General features: G+C 46.4%; 1 protein-coding gene across 3 annotated transcripts in view; it reads left to right on the top strand.

The window, feature by feature from the left end:
• Positions 1–2,385: 2,385 nt before the first annotated feature.
• CCNJL (cyclin J like) overlaps positions 2,386–14,070 on the top strand; it is a 50,090-nt gene continuing 38,405 nt past the window's right edge. Inside the window, exons 1-2 of one of the 3 annotated variants that reach the window (XM_087429463.1) lie at positions 2,386–2,470; positions 3,229–3,343. In XM_087429463.1, coding sequence (XP_087285589.1) covers positions 3,278–3,343 — 66 coding nt within the window. In that variant the 5' untranslated portion in view covers positions 2,386–2,470; positions 3,229–3,277. Of the gene's footprint in view, positions 2,471–2,577; positions 2,848–3,227; positions 3,344–14,070 lie in introns of those variants that run through there. The other 2 variants (XM_087429464.1, XM_004428570.3) reach the window with 2 other exon arrangements.

The following is a 14,070-nucleotide window of genomic DNA, read 5'->3' on the forward strand; positions in this document are numbered from 1 at the left end:
GGGAACATTTTTCCAAGTCAATATTCATTCTCTTAAAAAATATTTTTTAAGAGCCAAATCATTATTTAACCAGTCCTTGTTCTAATAGTTCACTATAATAAAAAAGCATTATAATGAAACCCCCTGTCAATAAATCTTTATACTTGTCTGCTTATTTTTTTGAATAAACTTCCAGAAGTGGAATAGTTGGATCAAATAATACAATTTTAAACTTTCTGAGTTCAATGAGCTTTTAGAAAGATGATATTAATTTATATTCCCAACAACACTGTATATTTGTCAACCTTGCATATTGTGTTTTTAAAAATCCTTCACAAAGATATATCCCTCTGTTTCTAAAAAATTTTCAATGTCTTGGCTAGTGAGTATGAGCATTTTAAAAATGATATTCATCCATTTGAATTTCTTCTTTCATGGTGGGCCTGTTCATCCATTTCTGCATTTTGGGTGTGAGTGTTTTACGTATTGATTTACAAGAGGTCTACATAGTAAGATCAACCTTTTGTAACACTTGTTAAAAACATTTTCTCCAATTTGTCATTTGCCTTTTTTGGTGACATTCAGTATGTCCAAGTCTTGCATATTTATTCAAACATATATACTCATTCTTGCCTTTGGTTTCTTCCTATGCCTTAATGTCTGGGCCTTCTCCTCTGAAATAATTCACTTATGTGTTCCTTTAATTCTCTTGTGATTGTTGTTGTTGTTGGTTTGTAGTTCTTTGGGTTTGATGAAGTTAATTCATATACAGGAACTGTAAAAAATGAAGGCCACCCTAGCGGCCCTGCTCAGGTAACAAATCTAAACCTAAGTCAGCCTGCACATACAGGAAACCCCTGTCAAGGAAACCTAACATACACCAATCACAAATCTCCAACATCTTTAGCTAGCTCACCTTACCCTAGAAAATAGGACCAGCCAGCCTTATAAGGAAATCCCAGTCCTCCTAGCCAATCATGCCATTTCCACATTGCCTCGTCCAACATTCTATAAAACTCACTTTTGCCCAAAATCCCTGGGGAGGAGCGCTCCACTGCTCATCAGGCACTGTCGTCCCCAACCCATGGACTGTTTTCCCTTGAATAAAGAACATCCAACTCATTACTAAATTGTTTTAGTTTTGTCATTTGACAGGTTCTTATATTTATTTTGGTGATGGTTTAAATAAATATGTAGTGTTACGTTTTCCCCCCAAATTAACTAATTACCCCAGCCACATTTATCATACGGTTAATTTTTAAGTATACTGTATATGTTTCTAGACTTTCAGTTATTCCAGTGATGCTTATCCATCCATTCTCATATCAACACCACACTGTTTTAATTATAACTTTGCAATATGTTTTAAGATTTGGTAATACAGGTCTATTCTCATTTTTAAAATAAAAAAATCTTAGCTTTTCTCACAGATATTCTTCCATCTGAGAGTTAGAAAGTGTTGTGCCATCCCTCCCTCACCCCCATCTACTCACAACCATTAGAATTTATTAAAATAGCTAATTTGGGTAAAGTTGCTATTTTCACCTCTGTTTCTTCAAGCCCTTCTTATTATGTTTCAACCTTCATAATTTCTTCCTGAAGAGCCTGCACTTTTTTTTTATTCCTACGTGTTTTACAAGAATTCGTAATTTTTTTTTTACGTTAAAACTGCTCTTTAAGCTCCAATTAAAGTTTATCAAAGTTGACTTCTAAATTTTTTTCCAGGTAGTGTTTGCTTGCAGGAAACCAATCATAAACTAAAGACTCTTTCCTAGCAGCTATTTACTGAGCGTTCGTTTTATACTTTGCAGGGCGATTATCCCTTTACACGAATTATCTTACTTAACGATACAATATCCCTAGCAGGTTGGTGCAACTTTTATTCTCATTTTACACATAAGGGTTCCCAAGAGAGCACCCTCAGTGAGTCCCCTGAGAGGTCTGAGGAACTTGGCAAAAATCACCTAGTTGGTACGTGGATTTGACCTCAGGTCTGTGAATCTCCAGATCGCGAATACTGTGCCATCAGATTAGCTGATTCAAGGCAGCGCCTTTCCGAAAGCAATCAACTGAATTTAAAAGACAATGCTTTCCATCCGTTGGACCCTCCAAAAAGACTGGTTTTCCTCCAATGTGAGGCGTAGATAATATGTACTTGGCAGGAGCCCAATAAATAGTAGTTGACTTACTGAGCCTCCTTTAGAATTAGGGACTCGTGGATAATCAACAGTGGCTTTTCTGGAGCTTTCGTGGGAATTGTCCGTTTGGAAATCTACCTCCCCATAGCAGGACAGGATAAAAAAAAAAAGAAAGAAAAAACAGGTGGAACCGACGTCAAGTTGGCCAGAGCAGCGCATGCAGGAGACAGGACTTTCTGGGTGCATCCTGCCCGCGCGTTTCACGCGTGGTGCGCGCAGGTGGCGCCGCGGTCCCTGCGCTCCTGGAGTACGCCGGCGGCGTGCCCAAGAGGCCACCAGGAGTCTCCGCGAAGGTGAGAGGAAGCTTTCCACCGAGGCGGGGGAGGAGGGCGGGCAGGAAGCTGAGACACAGCCGGCAAAAGAAAGACTGCAATTCCCAGCCCCCCGCCCCGTGGGGTGCGGGGGCCGGCGGCGCATGCGCGAGGCCCGGCCCCCAATTCCCCTAGAGAGGGAGGGAGGCCCCCGGCGGCCCGGAGGCTGCGAGCCGCGGCAGGACGCGAGCGCACGCAGGGACGCGGCGGCCGGGGCGAGCCGGGCTGCGGGGGCGGCCGTCGAGAGCGTGGAGCACCCCGCGCGAGGGCCCAGCCGCGTGCAGGCACTCGGAGGCGCCGCCCGCTCGGCCCTGGGAGGGGCCCGGCGCCCGCAGCCCCCCACGTTCGGAGCGGGATGCGTGAGTTTCGCCCCGGCTCAAGGGCAGGATGTGGGAGCAGGACAAAGGCTGGGCGGCGGGGGAGGAGTTGGGGACGGCGAGCCGGTGGCCGCCGCCGGAGCCCCAGCCTCGGGGCGAGCTAGCGGAGTCGGCAACTTTCTCTGCAACTTTTGCAAAAGGGAAGATAAAAATTCTGCAAGTTGTTGCACAGCTCCAGGTCGCCCCAGGTCCCCCGAGCAGAGGGGAGCGGGCACCGTATTCTCCCCGGGACAGGAGGCGACCACCAGCTCCGCTTAGCGAGGCAGGAAAGGGCCCCCGGCCGGGGACGAGCCAGGATAGGGATGCCGGGGGTCGGAGCCGGGGGACGCGCTGCGGCCGCTGAAGTTGCCTGTGTCCACGCAGGGTGCGCCCGGGGAGCCCGGTAGCCTCGGATCGCGGCGCTGCACACGCAATGATGGATGAGCCGTGGTGGGAAGGGCGAGTCGCCTCCGACGTCCACTGCACCCTGCGCGAGAAGGTCAGTCCCTCCCCGCCCTTGTCACTTGCAGGACTGGGTATTTAACGTCCCGTTCGCTCTCGATTCCGTGTCCTCAGGTCGCCCCGCCTGGGAACACGGAACTCTCGGTGCCTTGCTTTCCTCCTGCCCTTAACCCTCTCCCGGAGTGTGTGGGGGCGAGAAAGGAAAACGAGATTGGAGAGCTTAAATTGGTTTTTCTGATTAGGAGCCCGGAGCTCCAGGCCAATTAAAGAGAGAGAATCACTGTACTCTTAGGGCAGTATTTCCCGTAGTATTGCCACCCGAGATTATTTTAAATGGTACGTGAATGGACTTTTAAAAAAACTATTGTGTATTTTAATGTGCAGTTTAAAATATATATCTAGCAAGTTCTGCATAGGCTAAATGATGCTAATTTTCCATTTATTGTAACGATGTAGCAAGTCCTTTTTTAAATTCATTTAAGTAAAAGTAGTGACTCGATATAAAGAAATATTAGGTAAATGATAGTATAAGGAATACATAGTTATGGTCCCCCTCCCCCCCAGTGTATCTCTGGGATGGGAATTTAAGAAATACCAATCTAAATGAAAGAGGCTACAAAACTAGGAGGCTGTGGGGAGAAAAACAAAAACTCCCCTGCCAGTTTGCCTCCGGTGGCAGAAGGTGGGGGCAGCTGAAATGTGATCCCTGCACGCCCCTCACCTCAAAGGAGAAGAGCTGATGGGCCCTGGGAAGGTGGAAAAATGCAGGTGGGCTGGAGACAGGGCCTGTGTGTCTTGCCTGCTGCCTCTGGACTGAGACAGGGAAGGGTGGTTTGGGGAACAGGTGTGAAGTAGAAGAGTGTGTATTGGTTTCCTGGGGTCGCCGTGACAAACTGCAGCCCCTCGGTATCCGCGGAGGATTGGTTCAAGGACCCTCGCGGATACCAAAATCCGCGGATGCTGAAATCCATTATATAAAATGGCGTAGTGTTTGCATATAACCTAGACGACATCCTCCCATGTACTTTAAATCTTCTCTAGGTTACTTATAATACCTAATACAATGTAAGTGCTATGTAAAAAGTTGTTATACTGTATTGTTTAGGGAATAATGACGAGGAAAAAAACTCTGTAGCATGTGTTCAGTACCCACGCAACCAACAACGCAACCACGTAGGTCTTCGGCTCCGCAGTTGGGTGAATCCGCGGATGCGCAACCGGCAGATACACAGGGCCAGAGGGCCCACTGCACCACAAATCGGGTGTGGGGGACCTAAAACAGTAGAAATTTGTTCTCACAGTTCTGGAGGCTAGAAGTCCGAAATCAAGGTGTTGGCAGCGCCATTCTCTCTCTGAAGGAGGGAGGGTCCTTCCTTGCCTCTTCTTAGCTTCTGGTGGTTGCAGACAATCCTCAGTATTCCTTGGCATGTCGATGCATCCCTCCAATCTGAGTCCCGTGTCACATGGCCATCTATCTGTGTCTCTGTTTTGTCTCTTTATAAGGACACCAGTCATTGGAATAGGGTCTACTTTAATCCAGTATGACCTCATCTTAATTGAACTAATTACCTCCGAAAAGACCGTTTTTACAAATAAGGTCACATCTGAGGTTCCACGTGGACATGAATTATGGGGGGACACTATTCCACCCAGCACAGGGAGGGAGAGGCCTTCCTAGTGGGGTATCTGGGTCTGTATACAGACAGGTCCCACTTCCAGTGCACTTGCACCCAGTGTGTATGGAGCTCTGCTTAAAAAACCACCAGCTATTCAGGATTTTTTCCTCATTAGGGAGTAGCTGTCTTCTAGCCAAATTAATCATTTTTTCTTTTTTCCTGTACCTGCTAGTGTATCTCTGCCTTGCGTTGCTTCTCCAGCTTCCCTCTGCTTCGCTTGGTCTTCTACCTGGAGCAGGATGGCCAAGGGGCAGCACATTTTAGGCATCTGGAGAGGAAATCCAGGTCTTGGTGGTTCATTTAAAAAGCAGGACGGTGGGATGGTAGACCAGGCAGCACAGTCTGGGTTCTTTTCTGGAGGTGGTAGCTAAATCAATTAGGGAGGGCTGCCGTGGAAATTGGGCTTGGTTGTTTATCATAGGCTGGCGTGGTTCTCAGTTCTGCTCATAGCTTGGGAGGAATGACTTGGACCTAATTTGCCCCTTTCTAGCAGGAAAGATTTTGAGAGCAGTAGAAACTCAACCAGCTTAGTTACATTAGAATCGCCAACCTTTTGTAGGTAAGTGAGATTAGAGGGTTCTGATCTCTCCTCCAGCTGCTCAAAGGAGCAGGGCAGGCTGTTCTCCGTTAATCGTGCCTCACCCATGCCGTAGTGTCGTGTTAGTTCACTGTTGGGCCGCCCGCCTCAGAGGGAGGATGGGTTTGTCAGGTTTTACAGGTTAGAAATAGAAAACTGAGGGGTTGATGCTCAAGGTCACCTGTGACTTGAAGCTGGTCTTATTAGGGCAAACCCAGGTTCCTGGGGTTATAATGTCCCGCCTCCCCAATGTATTGACTCTTTTCTTTTTCTCCTTTATTTCCTCTCCCTGTTCAAAGAAGCAGATGCTTCTCTATAAGATTTCACTTAACGGAAAGTTTGCAGAGAGAAGTGAAGATTAGGGGGAACCCGGAATCCACGCTAGCCTCCACCTTTCTTGAGGAGTGACAGCTGGCCCTTTATTTTTCCCAGAGTCATTTTTTATTAAGCATCTATCTAATAAAACATTTCTAATACTGTAAAACAACTTTACAAGTGTCTGGCCCATGGTAGACACTCACTGTTTGTTGAATGTTGCCAGATCGACGTGAAGCGTGTTTCCATATGTGCTGTTGAATTGTCATCACAGGACCGGGAGCAGTTATCCTCACTCGACTGCTGCAGGAAGCAGAGCTGGGGTCAGGGAGACAGTGGGAGCCCCGCTTTGTCAGATGTGAGATTCCAGAATAGCATTAAACTACGGTATGTGGAATGTGACACAGTGGAAATGAACCTTGGTGTGGGATGCAAACTAGTACTGGCAGTGAAACCCTGAGCTGCCTGTGTGACCTTCCTAAACATCTTTAAACCTGGCCCCCATTGCCCATTCTTCCCGCAACAGCCGGAACTTAGATCCTCTCAGTCCCCTGCTTAAAGATCTCCAAATCATCTCATTGCACTTAAAATAAAATTCCCAGTCCTTACCACTACCTGTAATACCTGACACACAGGGCCCTGGCCTGATGGCCTACCTTGTCTCCCACCCCTGCCACCCTGACCTCCTTTCTCTTCCTTGAATAAATCAAGCTTGTTTGTGTCTCAGGGCCTTTGTCTCCGTTCCCTCTACTTAGAGTCGACTTTTCTCTATTACTGTTCCTCCATGTCACTCTATCAAATCATCCTGCTTTGTTTTCTTTATAGCATTTAGCAGTATCTGGAATTATTTTCTTTGTGTTTATTATCTTTTCCCCCACACTAGAATATATGCTCCACAAGAATAGGCCTGTGTCTGTCTTGTTCACTGCCAGCCTCCGTGGCTAGAACGGAGCCTCCTCGATCTATGTGCAATGACGAGAAGAATCTTCTTTAATTTCCTCTTCTGTCAACTGGGGGAAGTGTTTTATAGGAATGTTAGGAGTAAGTGAGAGAACCTAAGAACTGTGCAAGGCACATGGTGGGTACCTGACAGGTGTCGTTCCTTTCCGCTTACGATTGCTGCCTGTGAGCCCGACAGCCTCTCTCATGTAGCTCATTGTCAGGGGAAGGTTTGGGGTGTGTGACTGCCCTCCGAGGGGTTTACAAGTCTGACAAATAATCCTTGTAAGAAAGGCAGCATTATCCCCTTGGACATTGGATGGTGATGGGGTTGAGCTGGGAAAGCCAGCAGTTTGCCAAAAGTCACATAGCTGCTGAGGGCTGGGAGCCAGGAGCTAGACCCCATTGGCAAGATCTTCTAACAGCCGGGATAAGACATCCTGACTGGGGAAGAGGAGAATGGAACCCTCCTCCCCGAAAGTTGCTCTGGAAGAATCTGCCCCTCTCAGGTCACCTTTATCTGATGCTCAGCCTTAAATTGCTCCTTTGATCATCCTTCCTGGCCCTACTGCTTCTGCTGGAGCAGACCTAGAGCCCCCTCCCACTTCAGTTACCCGCCTCTGACCTTTCTGCTGGGTCTGGGGGATGCTGGCCAGTACAGGGGAGTCAGGTTTCCTACCTGTTAACACCTGTGCCCTTGAACTTCTTCACTGAATGTGAGAAGAGGAGCAGATCAGCACCAGGCTGGTGGCGACAATGAGGCTGTTGGTAATGTTTTTCTGGTAATCGGGTGTGCGCCTCCATAAATATTTAGATTAAAACTGAGAGCCACCTTTTTTTTTCTTCCTCTTGAAAGATGCATCCACCTAAGTTTAAAATTGGCAGGTTCTGGGTGCATACGGTGGAATTAGGGCATGGGGCGGCTCTCGGCTTGAGGGCCAACTTCCTTTCCTTCAAGTCTCTCCCCTCTGCCATGTGTCCTGGCCCCAACCTCATGCTTACTTCTCAGTGTCCTTGTCACCCTGTGTAGTAACATGTCCTACCTGCTAGACTGTAAGTTCTTTGCAGCATGAGGTGTGCCTCGTGTCCCAGCATTCCCAGACCAGTGTCCCGTGTGGAGAGGGGCCGAGGGGTGTCCACTGCCTCACCTGATGCAGACACAGGTGAGAGCACAGAAGGGAAGGACTGGGCTCAGATGGATTCTTCTGGCACCATTGGAATGGTTGTGCAGGAACGCCTCCCAGAGATCCTATGTCAGGGCTCTTAGTATAAGGAGGAGTTTCGTGTAGTCCAGCCTGCAGAGGTGATCTGAGCTGTCCCCAGAGGTGTGTGCAGATGGAGGATGAAAGATGGACTGACCAATGGGGTTGGGGGCTGGATGAGATGTCATTCAAGGTGGCGGCCAGTTTGGAGACTCCCTGACTCCAGTGTATTCTGTAGGAAGCTGGTGACAAAACTAGGCGTTTTCTCGAGTCCTTCATGTCTTAGAAGACCGAAGGGCTCAGTGCCCCCACAACATGCAGCTGAGACTTGTCTCAGTGCACCTTCTCTGTGGAAGAAGCAGATTACCTCGGAGCCTGCCTTTCATCTGTGAACCAGGAAATGGCTGTGCCACCTGCCTCCCAGGTGTCCCGGGAGAGCAAGACGGGCACAGTCCAACAACCTCCAGGGCCTCTGGATTGGGGATGGGCAAGGGGCTTGGCGGGCACGCTGGTTGGCTGGGGAAGCCTGTGCTCTCTAAGTGAGGGGAGGACACAAGGCTTTGGGCTGGCCCTGTGCCCTGCCCTTGACTTCTTCTTTGTCTTCCTAAACCACACGGCCCCTTGGGTAGAGGGGGTGCAGCCAAGGATTCTCCAGTGTATCTGAGAACCTGGCAGAAAGAGGTGACACTGTAGGTCTGCTGTTTTCTCTCTTTTCACTTTTGTTTTAAGTAATTAAACACACACACACAGAGTGGGGTCTTTTTTTTACTTGCTTGTTTAGGAAACTGCAAAAACAAATACAAGCAAACAGAAGAAAGTAAAATCCTTCCCACAGTGCCATCACTTGGAAGTCATCTCTGTTGACATTTTGATGTAGGTTCTCCTGTTCTTTTGTGTGTATGTCATCACAGAACATTTTTAGTTTGGAATTTTGTCTGGTAAAAATGAAAAACATCTTGCCTCAAAACACTTGGTTCATTTCGCAGTATATCATCTACACATTCCCATATCATTCTTCCCCACTCAATTCCTGATTATTGGTCATTAGCTGAAAATTAGAAACAATCAATTGTGTTTATTTGGAATAGATAATACATGAACTGGTAAAAAAAGATCAAGCTGTATAAAAGAGCAGGTAGTGAATAGGCTTTCTCTACCCTGTTCCCTGTTCCCCTTGTTTCCTTCCCTGAAAGGTACCACTGATCCCAATTTCTCATGAATCCTTCCAGAGTTATTCTCTGCATAAACAAACCAAATGTGTGTGTATTCTAACATGAGTGGTAGTATAATTTACACACTTTCCTCTACCGTTTGATTTTTTTTTGATGTTTACGTTTTAATAATTTAATATTTTCTATGAAACCACTGAACAGAAGCTCCATGACCAGAAGGGATTTTTTTTGTCCTTTCTGCTCATCGTGACAATAAAGATATGTAGTAGATACTCAATAAATTTATGTTGAATGAATGAATGGAATATTTCTTTCTGGTCATTTTCTATCTAAGTATATACATTTTATTTTACAAAAAGGCCGTTGGAGTATATTAGAGTTCCATAACAATTTTTTTTCTTAAGCATATATACTAAGTAACTTCCTGTGTCATTAACTATTCTTCTACAGTATCGTGCATAATGTTTTATTATATGGATATACCATGATTGGGTTAATTCATCTTGTTGGATATTTAGATGGAGCTGCTTTTTTCATTTTTTTAAATTGAAGTATAATTTATATACAGTACAGTGTACAGATCTTAAGTGTGCATACAGTTTTGAGTGTACAGTGAGTTTTAACAAATGTATAATCAAGATGTAGAACATTGCCATCAACCTAGAAAGTTCCCTGGTGTCCCTTCTCAGTCACTCACCCCATCCTGCTCCCAGTCCCAGGCAATCACTGATCTGCTTTTTGTCTCTGTAGATTAATTTGTCTTTTCTAGAGTCGTATAAATGGAGTTACATGTATGGATGCTTTTCTGTGTGCCTTTTTTTACTTAGTGTAATGCTTTGAGATTCATCCATGTTGTATCTATTAGGAGTTTATTTCTTTTTGTTGCTGCATAGTATTCCGTTGTATGTATATAACATAATTTGTTTATCCATTCCCGTCTTGATGGTCTTTTGGGTCGTTTCTAGTGTGCCATTTTACACAGCACTGCGGTGGGGAGCCTAGTCTTTTATCTGTGCGTATGCTCATGAGAATAAATTCCTAAAATCGAATTGCTGGTCACAGGGTATGATTCTAAGAACCTTGCACATCATCAGTTAATAAATTCCCAAAGGTTGCACCAGCTTGCACTTCCACCGGTGGGGCGGGAGAGTGCCTGCTTCCCAGCAGCTTTGCTAACGCTGGATATTAGCCTCTAAAAAAAAACAATTCCCTTTACAGAGGTCGAAATGGTGTCTCTTGGCTGTGTTTAAAAGGAGCAGGAACCTAGAATAGGAAAAGCACTGCAGAATAGCAGGGCATGGGGAGGGAACTCTGAATACTTTCCAGGGTCTGGGAGCCCCGTCTGCAGCAGGGAACCAGCCGGAGACTTGTGTCAGGCTGCTTGAGGGCTATTGAGGTGACCCTCAGCCCTGGCCAGAAAACTCCCTACTGTCCCTCTTAGCCCCATCGTTGCAATGTGTGCTGTCCGCTACCCCCAAGGGGCAGTTATTGGGAAACTGAATCCTTCTGAGGCTGAATTTGAATTGTCCTGAAGCACTGGGTCCCTTGCAGGTCACTGGAGCAGATGGTGCCAGAGTTTGGGCTGTCTTTATGATAGGGACATCCACGCTGCTACCACCAGCTACTTAGTCCTGAAATGGTCATCCAGTGACTTGAGAGGCTGGGTTGGGGGAGACAAGGAGGAGAAGGGAGGATCATCAGAACAGAGGCATCCGGAACTGGATAGATTCAGTTACTGTAAGGAAAAGTTGGAAAGAATGTAAATGCCCATCAGAAGGGAATTGGTTTCCCTGTGGTTCATCCATCCACTAAATTTTGGTGGCGTCTTTAGATGTGACGTGGTAGATAACTTAGTACTTGATGACGATTGATTTTTCTGATCATTGTAAAAGATCCAAGCAACTGAGAGAACTTCTGACTCTTTGGAGTGAATCACTGCTTCTTCCTTAACTTTTTATTATAGAAATATTTAAAGATACACAAAAGTAGAGAGAATAGTAGAGTGAATCCTCATGTCCCCACCACCCAGCCCAGGGCCTGTTTCCTCTCTTCCCCAGACAGCATGTCACTTCACCCGTAGATATCTACTAACAGATAAAGAAAGACTTTTCTTTTAACATAACAACTATGCCATTATTACAGTTAACAAAATTAACCATAATTCATTAATGTGTTCTATTGCCCAGTCCATATTCAGTTCTCCCCAGCTGTCTCAAAAATGGCTTTTATAGTTGGTTTGTTCAAATCATGATCCAGATAAGGTCTGTGCATTAATTACATTAAAAAAATTACTCTTAAGTCTTTTATTCTCTAATGGTCCCCCTGTCCTCCATGCCCTTAAAATTTTTTTTTCATGCCATTGATTTTTGGAGAAAACTGGGTCATTTGTCCTGATGAACGTCCGCTATTCTTGATTTGGCCTGTTGCTTCCTCATGGTATCATTTAACCTGAGTTCACTGTTAACGTTTGGTTTATGTACTTCCCCACTCTTGTGGGATTATAATATGCTGTAACCTACTTGTTCTCTAGCTGTTAGCTCAAACATCACTTCCTCAGAGGAGCCTTCCCTGACTCCCCAACAAGATCAGGGCTGGGCCCCTTGTTATGTTCTGAGACCACCCTCGATTATTCCTTCTGCACTCAGCACAGTTTGTGATTATACACTTGTTAATGGGATTATTCCATTTGGATCTAGCTCCATCCCTAGAAGGCAGGCAGGGGCTGTGTCTCCTAAGTTCTGAGCAGAGCAGCTGCTGCATGAGACGCCCCCCCCCCCCCCCCCCCCCCGTCACTATGTACTCATCGTGGACACCTTATCTGGGATCTGTGCCTTACAGCCACACCCTGCCTTCCGGGCCTTCGCTGTTGAAATAGCCTTGTGGGGTGGGCAGCACGGCTGCTAACTCCATTCTGCTGGTAGATAATCGCCTCCCAGGACTTAAGAGCTTGGTCAGGGTCTCCCTATTTAATAGGGTGATCTGCTGTTCAGAGCCCGGCTTTTGACAAGCAGAGGAATTGCAGTCAGTCTTGAAGTCACTGATGGTGTAACATGAACTTCCCCTCCCGTGGGGCCGACACCCTGGGCAGCCGCGGTGCGAGGTGAGAAGGCCGGGTTCGTAGTACAAAGCTGCTGGCTCTGAGTTGAACTCTCTCATTGGTCTCTGCTTTTGTGTTAACTTTCTGTTTTGAAATAATTTTCAAACTTAGAGTATACAGTTGTGAACATTTTAACACATTTGCCTTATTCTCTTCTTCTGTCTTTATACATTTTGTTTTTTCTGGAACCAAGTTGCAGACATGATACCCCACTATCCCTTAATACTTTAGAGTTTATTTCACATGGTTAATTTTAAGATGGGCCATGGAGCGCTTTCTGGAGGAGTTTATGTCAGACCACTAGGGACATCTCCCAGATGTCAGGAACCTCCCCGGAAGCCTGTTTTGGGAGGAGGGGATTCAGCCTTCTGATCAGGAAGGAGGAAGCCAAGTGGCCACAGGTAGTCTTTGTTGGCCATTGTGTCTGGGGAAGGCGGAGTTCTAGCTTATTTCCTTGGACCATCTCCGTGGCTTGGTTGGCAGAGAGCCTCTTTATCCAGAAGCCATTTACTGAGCCCCGTGTATAACCCGTAGACCCATGGGAGGCCCTGCCAGGAGATGCCCCGACCCAACTCCCACCCTGGGGTCCTTAGCACAGCTGAGGACATAGTCATATAAGACCGTTTATGGCCATTCCATTTGTTAATGGCTGTAATGGCCAGTGAAAGTTAGTAATGATGGTCCATCATCATTAATAGTGGTTTACACCCATTAATGGGTGCTTACAGTGTGCTGAGAGCTTGACATATTCCCTTCCATTATCTAAATCCTCAGGCAACCCTTTCTAATAGGTACTGTAATTATCCCCATTTTACAGATGGGACATGTTCAAGTTGAGAGACTTAAATAACTTACCCAAAGCCATACAGCTAGTACTGTAGATGGCAGAGCCGGGATTTGAACCCAAGCAACCTGGCTCCAAGCTCACACTTTTAACCGCTGTACCAACGGTGACATCCCGTTGCCTAGGGAAGTGTGAAAAGCTTCAAAGAGGAGGTGCTGTTTGAGCCAAGTTCAAAGGATAAGCAGAAGCTTGCTAGGCAGAGAGGTGTGGAGGAAGTTCATCTACCAGAGCCCAGGGCAGCGTGTGATGGTCACACATCAGTGACCCTGCGGGGGTGAGGGGGGGGGTGGCGGTCTGGTGAGGTGAGTAGGAAAGGAGAGGGAGATGGACCAGAAGCATTGGCTCTGGGGAGGCCGGTGAGCACTTGGAGAGCTATGAAGAGGGTATGAGGAAGGCAGTGCCAGACCACTGGACAGGGGCCTTGGCCTTGGAGACCTGGGTGTTGGCAGTGATCCAAGGAGATGGCATCTGAACCAGGGCGGGAAGTGGAGAGACTTGAGAATTTTAGGAAATAGGGTCAAAAGGACCAGTTAACAAAAGGACTGAAAGATTTCAAGTTTCTTACTGGTTGGAACAAAGTAATTTTCCATTGCTCAGCACGATCAGCCCTTTTCACAGTGTGGTGTTCTTGGAGTGCTCCTTCTAGCAATTGCTAGTTTCTGTGTAGTCTTTAAGGACTCCCACTGCCCACCACGTTAAGGGAGTTAATGTTTATTGGGCACCTATGATATGCCAGACGCTGTTGAATGGCTGATGCACATTATCTCATTTGATTATTAAAGTTGCTTTTAAAAAAGGACAAGTTAAACCTCCTGACCAAGGCAGCAGTTGTTCTTGAACATCAGTGCCTGTTCATTCTTGCATTCAACACATACTGGCAGCTGACCACATGCCAAGCACTGCTAGCCACTGGGGGTGTAAGTGACGAACAAAACAAAGTTC

Source organism: Ceratotherium simum, chromosome 4 (genome assembly GCF_057802395.1).
Source record: "Ceratotherium simum simum isolate JZ-2026a chromosome 4, ASM5780239v1, whole genome shotgun sequence".
NCBI classification, from domain to species: Eukaryota; Metazoa; Chordata; class Mammalia; order Perissodactyla; family Rhinocerotidae; genus Ceratotherium; species Ceratotherium simum.